A 12,684-nucleotide genomic window follows, 5' to 3' on the forward strand; every position below is an offset into this window, starting at 1 on the left:
TTAGAAACATTTTTTGGCAGGAGATCAAACATTGTCACAATATTGTAGCTATATATTATCACAATATTGTAGCTATTTATTTTCATAATATTGTTGAGATATATTTTCACAAAATGTTGGCTATATATTTTCATAATATTGTTGAGATATATTTTCACAAAATTTTAACCATATATTTTAACAAAATTGTAGCTATATATTTTCACAAAATTTTAGCCATATATTTTCACAATATTGTAACTCAATATTTTTGCAATTTTTGATTTATGCAATTTCAAAATATTTAGTATCAATAATTATTATAATTATATATTAATATATATCGCAAGTTTTTTAACTACGATAATATTATTAGGTTTATAACAGACAATTTAAAGTACTACTAAATATATATATATATATATATATATATATTAACCAATAATAAAATTTTATAAACTGGTTGTGTTATATATGTATTTTATTTGTTTTTAACATAATATTGTTATTAATTTATGTTAGTGGTCTTGAACATTTTAAATTTACTATCTATTGAGATATAATAATAATTGTGGAAATTAAAAAACCATACTTTAAGTGAATTTAAACAAAATCTTTAATATATTCTGATAAATATATATTAATTTGAATATAAATAATGAAAATAAATTACCTCATATTATAATGAAATAATAAAAATATTGCAGTAAGTATAAATAATGTTTTAAAAAAATATCTTATATGATAATAACAAATGTGTTAAAGTAAATATATACTACAGTTTAAAATAAAAAAAAATATATCACATTAAAATAATAAATAGTAAACTATACTGCAAGTGAATATATGTTTAAACAAAAACTTAAATATGTTCTAGTTTAATACATACATACATTTGAATAAAATAAAATTTAAATGAAAATAAATGACCTCATATTATAATGAATTAATAAAAACACTGCAGTATAAGTATAAATAATGTTTTAACAAAATCTTACGTGCTAGGTAACAAATATAATATGTTCAAGTAAAATCATTTTGTAGCTGCAGTTTAAAATAAAAAAAAATTGTCTCACATATAATTATAATAAATAATAAACTATACTGCAAGTGAATATATGATTAAAAAAAACTTAAATAATGTTTTAACCAAATCTTATAGGTATACTAATATACAAATATATGTTCAAGTATTATTATCAATTGAATTATCATCATCGTGATTAGTTTGCAGAGATTTTTCAGCCATTTTTTTCATTCTTGGTGTTGCTTGGGCCATCCAGTTCTTAATGGGTTTTTCAATATCAATGTTAGCCGTATCTTTAAACTTTTTCATTTTACGAACAATATCTGTAAAGTAATTATATTATATTATATTAATATATAATGTATTTGAATTATATTTAAAACATGTTGAACTTTTATTACTTAAATAATTTATATAGTCAGTATAGTTATTAAATTGGTTTATAATAATATAATATAAAAGTTTTGAAACACAGGATATTTGAAAACATGTTATTCAATTTTATACCTGAACTTAAATGATTATAAAATATTATAATATAGTATTATTTATAATAAATTATACCTATATCATTATTGTTTGAAATATTCAAACCAAATTTGGGTTCATAATACAAAAATAAAAATGTATTAATTCTAGCAGTTATGATACATAACTAATTATGTTTATACATAAAAGGTTTTAAGACTGAAGGGAGTGAATAATTAGTGTGCTTATATAGTAATTTCCGTATAGAATGGCAAACAAAAAATTAGATCACACCTTAAATTCAAAGTGAATAGTTTTTATTTTTAAGGTACTTTAAGTTTATATTATGTAACATTGCATAAAACAATTATACAATAGCAATGACTATGATAATATATACTGATGTGTAAGATCTAGTGCTAAATAATATATCTAGCTAAAATACTATATATTTCTAAAATATCACATTTTGTATATTATAACGATATATCAAATAATTGTTACCATATATAATGGAACAACACTGCAATGTTGAAAACTGATGTTTGCCCTTAAATCCGACAAAAGAATATTTTGAAAGAAATTGGTCAGTGAACAGACGCTGCATTATTTTCCGTATTGTTTCTGGCAATGTATTTCCCACAAAACGTGATAGTAATATAATCTGAAAAGTAATATTTTTATCACCTATGTTATAAATTAAGAAGTGTAGTTATACATTAATATAATAAGTGTAATAGTACCATAATTTCTTTCAGAAGCCCCCCTCCCCCCAGACAACATTAAAAATACAATGACCTTTATAATTAAGACTAAATAATAATAATATGATGCATTTACTCGAGTAATAATTACTATATAATAAAAGTGATATACACTATAATATCTACTTTCTGTGGAAAAAAGTTGTAAAACATAATAAAAATTATGTTATAAATCATTTATGAATTATATAGGCCAAAATAGTGTTGAATTGTTAACGCAATCATTAAAAAAAAAGTATGTAGGAGAAAAAAGGTAGTTTCTCAAAAGCCTGGAACATACCTACCTACATAAATGTTGTTTAGCTATAATAATATATAGAGTAAATTATAAACTAAAATTACAATAACTAATAATATATTATACTAAACATTCATACCACTGCATTTCTATATGGTTTATCATTAACCAGCTTTTCTTCCATATTGTTTAGATCTTCATCGTTGTCGATAACTCCTAAATCCACATCATTATAGTCATCATTATTAGAGACCATAGCTGATCCTTTTGAATCTAACTTGGCTAAGATTTTTTCCAGTAATGATTCTTGGGCATCAAATCGTTTATGAAAATGTTCTGTATCATATTTTAAGTTGGCCAAAGACCGCCTAACACATTTTCTGAATGCTGAGAAACAATTAATAAAAACAATTTTTTAAATCTGAAATATTTATATAGCTACCTATATATATAATTAATATATAATAAAAATACCTTGATCACTTTCATCTACAGATTTATTATCTCTTGCAGACAGTGAAATTATTGGTTGGACTGTGTAATCAATGTTTTTATTGAAGTGATCAGAACTAGAAGTGTGATGTGTTTTTTTTTTCTTACTTCCTGAACCATAAGAGACAGCAGTTTGCGATGTGGATGGTTCTTGATGGTCAATGTTATACAACCCATTTTCTGGAGACGTGTCATAATAATTATTATCTTTAAATGATTGACTGGAAGGAATAGTACTTTCTTTAGTTTTTGTCATGTTTAATTTCTCCACATCAGAATCATAATCAGTTGATCCTGTTGGAGTTATTTATAAAAACATAATAAATGTAAGGTCTAATTTTGTATAATTAATACAAAAAGGATGAATAGGTACCACCTTAAAAATATTTGTTTGTGAATAATGAGCCTGATTATTTTCTTTAACAAAAGATAATATAGTCATCATAGTATAATAATATAAAAGGCATCATTTTATTAACTCTTTTTAAAAATGTGATTCCACCAAAAACACCAAAAAATAAAATATATTGTTTTTAATTTAGAAATAATATGTAAAATAAATAAGGTCAACAATTAATATAAAAAGTGAAAGTTGAAGACTATAAAACATTTAATTCGGTTACCTACTTGATAAAGTTGATTTTTTCAACTAAATGTTTTACTTAATTTAGTAAAATTCATACAATCTTATTTATTTACATCAGTTTGACATTTTTATACTAACCATTTGTAACAAAATGCATATTTTGACATTATTTATAGAATTCTGATGCAAGTACATATCAAAGTTTATAAGGATAGTAAAAAATGCCCAAAATCAGATTATCTAAGGGTATAATTTATATAATTTAATTTTTAAATAGGTATGTCATTAAAAATACTTACCAATATCATTATCATCACTTGTCACAGATTCATCAAAAACAGGAATTTTTGGTAGATGAGATTTTTCTTTTAACTTTTTTGTGATTGGTGGAGACATTTGTTTTATTCTTCTGAATTTTCTAGTTTTTTTATCGTCATCATTTGAAGACAGTTCAGAGTATTCTTGTCCTTTAATAGCTTTAGTTTCTGCTTCAACGTAACTATCTTCAAATTTAAAACAAATTTATGATTTCAATTATGTATATCAATGTAGTAATTTTAATTATGTCGATAAATCGCTTTTAGTACTTACCAATATTTTCTAGCAATGGACGTGCTTTATAACTGTTAAAAGTTACTTCATCAGGCTTTGAACGACGTTTTATCAAGTTTTTTGTATCTGTTCTAAGATTTTTCCTAGGCCATTGGCATATACCATTTGAATACCAAAAGTTAGGCACAACATTAACTGTGTTGTCAATTTCAAACACCACAATCGTCCACATATTGCAACAATAACTTCTGTACACAAAAAGTTAGGATAAAAAAACATTACCTATAAATAAGTATTAATTTTAAATAATTTATTTGTAACATTATGAAATTACAACTATAATATATATACCCTGAACATATTTTAATAGTTATGATTTGTAATATAGATTTGCAGAAAAGTCGGTAAAATTAATAAACAAATATTATAGGTATACATTATAAGTATTTTTTAACTAACATATTATATTATAATAAAATACATATTCTAAATTAATAACGATTGCTTTAACTTCTATAATATATATATAATATTATGCAATTATAGGTAGGTATAACCAGTTATTTTAAATTTATAGTTACTTTTTTTTTTATTGATTACAAAATAATAATACCTAATAGTCATAAATAGTTTAATGAATCAGCTAATACAAAATTTACAAAGTAAATGCAAGTATATATTATAATAATCTGTATGTATAAATTTAATTTAACTGTTAGAAATAAGTAATTGACGAGGTAATTTATGAAAAAAAAACTTATTAAAATTGTATAATATATATTATAAATTAATTGTGGTGGAGAATAGGTACCACAATTTGTGTATTTTCAAAATCAAAAATTAATAATTTTTGTTTTATATCTGTTACACTAAATTGAACTAAATCATTAGAAAGATTTTTAACAATGTAAATGTCAAGTTTTGATGATTTTATAGGGATGTCATATAAGTCTTTTTTTACATTAAATTTGTGTCCAATGATACTAGAGTTTAACATTTCAACAATTCTAACTATCTCTCCACGATGAGTTATAACATAACAATTTGGTTTATTAGAATTAAATTGAATTTTTTGTTCATTTTTATATTTCCAATTTCCAATTTCACATTGCTCTTCATACCGTTTGATGACCTGTTGTAATGGTTTTTCGTGCTTGCGAAGCATAGATTTTAAACTTTTCATATAATTTTCGAATGGAAAAGCACTACATTCGTCTAAAGGTCCATTTTGAATATAATCATCTGTCAAGTGTAGCAAGCCATGTATGTTATGTGATACAAATTGTTTACCATATAGAACTTGAAATGTTTTTACAAAGTATTCTAATAATTGTTTGGCAAAGTTTAGATATTGAGAAAGATCGGAGCTCAATAGAATTCTCATTGCTATGTTCAGCGCTAAAAAATGTTGATAACATTCCTTGGTAAGCACATTTTTTAGAACAACAATACCTGTATACAAAAGAAACTGCCTCAGTTCTGTAGCTTTCCATCTGTTAATTTCATCTAAAGATCTTGGTTTTCTGGAGAAATCATTGGTGATATTTATCTTTAAGCTACCAAGTGATGTGCTAATTAGTTTTATTTTCCAACTAGGTAATCGGATATTAAGAGGTCCCTTGATCCAAAGATTAATTAATTTTCTCATTGCACCCAAACATACCAAATGCATGTAATCCATGGAAAACAATGAAATAATATCAATGTCTGGGATAAGTGATAAACATGATATAGTAGTTGAAATGTGATGTTCTTCATCTTTCATACACACATAATCATCATGAGTTCTACTTGCACTACCATTATCAATGTAAGGAAAACAAACACGGTTGTTACAATATTCTCCTTCATGTACACAACGGGTGCAAGAAGAGAAGCCAGAATGGCCCTTTATTCTCATAATAAAGGATTTGGCAGGAGCATCACAACATATTACTTGAATTTTTATTTTTATTTTTAAATTAGCAATAGTAATACCATTTTCAGTTAACTCTACAATTTCTGAAATCAAATCTTGTAAGAATTCATTGCTGTCTTTTGGTTTTTCATACCCATGGTATACTCCTACTGGAAACACATATTTATGATGAGGTTGTACATAAGCCAATATTGGCCAAAATTGACTGGAGCTACATTTTGATAAAGGCAGTCCATCGATACCGATTGCAATTTTAACTTCGTCATCTAAAGAAAAAATTGATGCACATCTTTTAATACCATTACCCAATCCAAAATGATAATATTCAGCAGTGGAGCTCATAGTTCTCAAATTTAAAATTTTAGTTGATTTATTGTGTAGCAATGTCCTACAATCTTTAGGCAAAAAGTCAAGGCCGGCTTTATTTTTTAGTACATCTAAAAGCGCATTTACAGCATTTTGAGGAACATTAAAATCTACTGCCCATTTCCCAATAGCTTGTTTAACGTTTTTTTTATAGTTAAAATGTACATCATTATCTTCATGAATTATTGATGCCCCCTCGTTATTAGTTATGACATGCTGAATGTGGTCCAAGTTATCAAATCCAACAGATAAATCTTCAATAGATACACTCTTGGAATTATTTTGATCATTTGTTATACTGTTATAATTCAAAACCAAATTGTCATCATCAACATTATTATCATCATAATCATCAGAACAAGATGATTCTAAAGCTAGCAGTTCATTTTGAATTCTTCTACGTTTGGTTCTATATGATCGCGAATTATACATTATTTATTATAGTATGTACCAATATGCGCAAGTACAATATTTTTAATTTATAATAAATCTATAATATTTTACGGGGATATATTATACTCGCACAATTATATTTATAGTATATTATATAGGTGTATATATATATATAATAAATGTAAAATGTAATATACCTAATATGATTTTATACGCACTGTACACGTGTAGGTAAATGTTAATGTGTAATGGATAATGGAATATAAAATATACCTATATAAAAGAGTGATAAATTGATAGACTCATCTTAAGCAGTTACGGTAGTAATACATATACTATTATAATAAATATACCTATACCTATATATAATATAATATATTATTATAATTATAACATAAATCATGAAGTAACTATTAATATTAGAACCTGTAACGGCTGTAACCAAATGTGTGGTGGTGCCTTGACACAGCAGCTAGGTTCACTTGACTGGACGAATTACGGCGGCACTCGAACGGCGTAAAACGGCGTAACTGTTAAATGGTCTGTGCGCGTACAATGGACGCAAAATGAACTCACTTGTAAGTCGTAAAAAAACGGAATATATTTCAAGTTTAGACCAAGGTGAGACGACTGCAGTAATACTGTAATAGTAACAACTAACAGAAAACAGTATTGTGGGCAAACATAAGAATGACGCGCACACGCAAGCACAAGTGTAGTGTAAATGAATGTATTAATAATGTGCGATAGCGACTAATTCTGACGTTTCCGCATTTTCGGATTGGCGGTTATTAATATTTTGATAAAGCAATAGGGATTTTATTCCACTGTATCAAATAACAACAACAGATATCATTACTAAAATAATTATAAATAAAAATAATTATGCCATGACCGTTATTATATTATTCAACAAAGCAGTAGATTTACTAGCGCCTCGGGTGGCATTTTATGCAAGCTCTTTTTTCACATACATCACAGGTTACGTGTGTGTGCGTAGACGCGCCTACAGCTTATAGATGACGGCCATAGACAAAGAAAATTTTGGCGGCTCAAACTCGCTTGCGCTTTATCTGCTGTGGGCTGTGGCGGCGTCGGACGTAGGTACTAAGCTTAGTTGGTAGTATTAAAACGAAAACGGCTATCGCTCATTCGCCAACGATAGTATGGATTAGGTATCTATACTATTTACTAGGCAACTACCATTCTCGCGTTCCGTGGAAGTTCTGTACAAGAACTTTTCAACATTTAAGTATTTTTAAAATAACGCACCGTCTTGCCCTCAAAAATATTGTCACAATTCAATTTTATAATAGGTATTTTTATTCTAGAACCAAAATTGAGCGAATTCTACTCGTCAGGCTGCGTAAATGCGTTTTGTCTATGCGTCGTACGTGTGTTAAGACGGAGACAACAAATATTATGTGGGTGCAACAATCGTCTTAAACACCACGGTTTTTGTATTCTTCAAAATACATTTAGTATTTAGTAATTATAGTATTTAGTTTAGATTAGAGTGGCTATTCACACGGCGGTTGAAATTCGCCGCGTTTGTAAACGCGACGAAAAACGCGGTGTCAAAACGTCATCGGAGCTATATTATTATTAATACGCAAATTGTAATTTTTCCATTTTTTTTTTTTAATACCTATATAGGCTATAACAAACAACGAAAACGCGACGGAACACGCCGCGTGCGTATAGCCTAGCCCTTTATAATACCTATAATTGGTCTGGCTGCGCTAACAATAAGCTGCACAGTTCCCGACCTTAAATTAATTTACAAATTAATTTGCTCAAACTATACATTTATTATCTTATTTTTATCTATACTACGCGGACTCAATTCAAACACATAAAAATAGCATGGACTTGCGATTCAATATCACTGTACCTATATATATAGGTACCTTTTTTAAATTTAAATTTAGATCATTATTATAACTGACGTATTTTGGTCAATAAGCGACTTTATACAAAAGTATATAATCCCTGGTAAAACTATATAAATATATAATAATAATTTCAACACTATTATATATTTTATAATACCAGCTATATGGTCTATCATAAATACATTTAAGTTCAAATACAGTATAATAAACGTGGCATGCGTATAGGTATATCTAGCTATTTAATAATAATATTATTATAAAGATTAAAAAAAAAAGTTGTTTGTACAATTTGTACTAATTTTTAAAGAAGATTGATTAAAGATAAGATAGAGAATAGAAAGAATAGAAAATAAGAACTTAATTGTATAAAATATTATATAGGTAATAATTCATTTTGTAATTATTTAACTACAAAATTATAGTTTTCACTAATTTTATATTTTAGTATTATACCTAATCTATATGTCGTCACAATTTATAAAATATATCATTATTATATCATATTATAGATTAATATAATAATAATAGGTACTATATGTATATTATAAGAGCTACTTCATTTAAAACAAGAAAATGTAATTTAAAAAAAATTCAAATAAATGTTGAAACGTTTGGTACAGGTACTTTATTGATATTATTATATAGTTATAATTTATAGCTACTATATACATATATAGCTAATTATATAACTTTTATAATAGTTAACTTAATTATAATGCAATGATAACGATAAAAAATAGTATAAATATAATCTTTTAATATTTTCAAAACATTGGATGAAAACTGATGTTATAATATTTAATATGTAATAATTTGAAAATGTTGTGACTATATTAGGGCTTAAATATTTGGAAATCAAATATTTTCAAAATATAAGATGGAAAATTGTTACACAATATTTGATATGTAATTGTTTGAAAATGTTGTGACCATATTTGGGTTAAAATATTTGGAGAACAAATATTTTCAAAATAATTGTATAATATTCTTAAATAAATATTTGAGGTACAACCTAATTTAAATATTGTGAAAATATTAATGTTTTCAAATTGTTGTGTGGGGAAGGTTACACAGATGATTTAGTTTTTAATATAGTTCTGGCATCTATAGGAAAATAATTATGACACTTATGCGTTTTTAAAACCTTCAATAATGCACTCAAAGCAACTTGAGAAACATTATAAGATACAGCCCATTTTGCCATATTATTTAAAATTGATGAATCTGTTTCATTATCTACGGAGCGATGTTCGTCTAGATATTCATTATTACTTAATTCATTCTCAATATCAGAATTGGATGAAATACTAATTGCATCGTATTCATTATTACACATATTTATCATAATATCATCAATGCAGGGTAAATTATGAATTAGATTAGGTGTGGGCAAAGAAGAATAAACTGCCACTATAACTAGGTAAATTTGATTGAACTATACTTTCTGGTTCACTATGAACACTTTCATCATACAGTTCTATCAATTCTAATTCCTCCAAATATCTTCTGCGCTTAGTAGATTTGTTAATGGTGGATTACGAAATAATAAAGTATAAAATATAATTTTTAAAGAATACAATTAACAGTTTTAAAGCAATGATTTAAAAAAAAAGCGTCCGCTAAAAATCTGAGTTGTCTGAAATAGAAACATTATAATATTATATTAACTAGGTACATAATACCACAGAACATGACAATCAGAATGAACACTGATTATAAAATATACGGGAAATATAAGATAAAAACTAAATCAATGCCATTATGTTTTTGGAGGACTAATCAGTGTTATTCAATTTCGAATGTTATCATTGTTGTATTATTCTGTGTTATCACTGAATAAAACAATAAAAATGATTTGATTACAGCGGTGATAACAATTTGTCATCCAAAAAGATGGCGGCCGAGTGTCCAGGGACTGATAATACTTACTTATTAAGTATTAACTTATTAACTGTAACTTACCGTATTTTCGATGATAAATCCACCAAAAAATGGAAATAGGTTTAGATGCAAAACTGGTGTTGTTCAATGTTAATAATAGTTGTTATTGGCATTTAACAGTTAATATACCATACACAATACGCAAAACGTCAAAATTCACAACAAAGCGGTAAAAACGTATTGACGAAAAAACCTGCTTCTAGGTACTGTTTAGAGCTTACAATGTTTATAATATACCATAGGGCATAGATAAGTATAATGTAATGCTATGGCCTATGACTATACCATAGAGTAAAGAATATATAGAGGGGCCATACTGTATACTGTTATGTGTAGAGAATTGAAGCAAGCAAATAGAATACATTTAGAGTTAACATTTTCAGAAAAATAAAATTATTTTGACATTTGGTTGGCACTACTTTAAGTTTTCATATTATAAATTAGTAGTTATCAAAATATAACAAAAATAAAAACAATTTAAAATATGATAACTGTGTCTTATCAGTAATTAGGTTGAGTAATAGCGTTTTCCACCGGTCTGCACTTTTGCACCAAGTGTGCACTGGAATAGTTCACTGATTATCGTACTGGTGCAACACAGGAGCGTCTAAACACAGGAATGGTGCAATTATTGTACGCATGCGTGCGTGAACAAATAATTCAACAATGATTGTACGGTACTGCCTTATCAGTTATCAAAATATTAAACATAAAATTAATCATAATTCATAATACGGATCATGAACACGAAGTTTCAAGTTACATAATATCAAAGAACAAACTAATAGTTAGTAGTCATTAATTGTTACAAGCTTAGAATAATTAAAAACACAAAGTAGGTATATACAGAATAATAATTAATAATTTATACATCAATAGTTAGGTGAATGAATGAAATAAAGAATCTAATGTTCTTTAAAATATGAATGTTCAATATCTTGTTCTTTTAAGACATTCAACTTCTTATTTAAAAACAAATCACTTAAATCTCGGGTTGCAAGTCTGGAATGTTTTGTTAAATCATTTTCGATTTTTCGTCTTTTATTTTTAGTTGAGTAAAAGTTGGTTTGTGTTATTATTTTTTTATTTGGAGGATCACTGTTGGTCTTATGAACTCTGTGCCAGTCAGAGACGTATTCAGAAATTTGGCGCCGGGGTGCCAATGTTTTTCCACCCCCCCCCCCCCCTCGCCACAAATTTTTTTTTTACTTTTTCAACCTACCGAGCGCGTTGGAGATTACTTTCCGGTGACAACCCGTTATCGTTATCCTTTTTAGAACAAAAGTTAGTAAAAAAAAAAGCAGATTTCAAACTTTAAACATTATGTTATCTTTATAAATTAATCACATTTAAATGTTTAATATAAAATAGGTTTTGTTATTATCAACTATAATTACAAAACAATAAATATTTAAAATTCACATATTTTTTTTTCGAGCTTTAAAGGAACTAAACTCATTGATTATATCATCATAGTCTAATCGAGCCCTATTAGGTAAAAGGGCGTAAGCGACATTTTCATTATTTTACAGGAACTAAAAAAAACACTTTAAAAATCGAATATCTGATGGATTTTCATGAAAATTATAAGTGTAGTTATAAAAAAATTATTTCGAAAATACAATTACGGGATAAAAATAATATTTTTAATATTGTGTAACTTATGTCGCTTACAATAAAATAAATGTTCGAATATAGCTCAATGGTGCTAAAATTTTTATTTTTCATATTCTTTATCTATCATATTTCCCCCCCCCCTCCCTTCGTAAATATTAATATGATGGCTATGATGGTTGTTTGTCTATTAACCATATTATTTGTGTATACATTTTATTATCTGTTACTTTTTGGTATTAATTACCCTCAACTAAGACAGACATGCATAAGCATAGCTTGGTATGTATTCATATTAATATTATGGTCTTCACTATTTTCTCAAAAATTACTGAGAAATTCAAAAAATACGTTTTCTATTAAACTTTACTCTAATATTTACCTGTAATATAAAATCTGACATAGAATTTAAACATAATTAGGTATAATGTAAGAAATATAACAGGCTTCC

The 12,684-nt window shown here is 26.5% G+C and overlaps 1 protein-coding gene across 2 annotated transcripts; it reads right to left on the reverse strand.

Moving 5' to 3' along the window:
- Positions 1-1,089: 1,089 nt before the first annotated feature.
- LOC100158935 lies at positions 1,090-7,418 on the reverse strand. 2 transcript variants are annotated; one of them, XM_008182887.3, is made up of 7 exons: positions 7,210-7,418; positions 4,146-4,354; positions 3,854-4,057; positions 2,951-3,262; positions 2,616-2,863; positions 1,979-2,138; positions 1,090-1,329 (listed from the first exon to the last, which is right to left on the reverse strand). In XM_008182887.3, the coding sequence occupies exons 2-7, from the start codon at positions 4,336-4,338 to the stop codon at positions 1,166-1,168; spliced, it is 1,281 nt and encodes a 426-aa protein (XP_008181109.1). In that variant the 5' UTR covers positions 4,339-4,354; positions 7,210-7,418; the 3' UTR covers positions 1,090-1,165. The 2 variants fall into 2 exon arrangements, with proteins under 2 accessions (XP_008181109.1, XP_029347811.1); XM_029491951.1 differs by lacking the exon at positions 1,979-2,138 and having other exon boundaries at positions 1,224-1,329.
- Between the last annotated feature and the right edge of the window lie 5,266 nt (positions 7,419-12,684).

This window comes from Acyrthosiphon pisum, chromosome X (assembly GCF_005508785.2).
Source record: "Acyrthosiphon pisum isolate AL4f chromosome X, pea_aphid_22Mar2018_4r6ur, whole genome shotgun sequence".
NCBI lineage: Eukaryota > Metazoa > Arthropoda > Insecta > Hemiptera > Aphididae > Acyrthosiphon > Acyrthosiphon pisum.

Bases quoted from the DNA above. Each gene is read 5' to 3' on its own strand.
- LOC100158935 (XM_008182887.3), bottom strand. From the start codon at position 4,338: ATGTGGACGATTGTGGTGTTTGAAATTGACAACACAGTTAATGTTGTG. The intron at 2,139-2,615 runs GTATGAATGTTT...ATTACTTTTCAG, and splicing joins AACCATATAGAAATGCAGTG to ATTATATTACTATCACGTTT. The intron at 1,330-1,978 runs GTAACAATTATT...ATTACTTTACAG, and splicing joins GTGTTGTTCCATTATATATG to ATATTGTTCGTAAAATGAAA.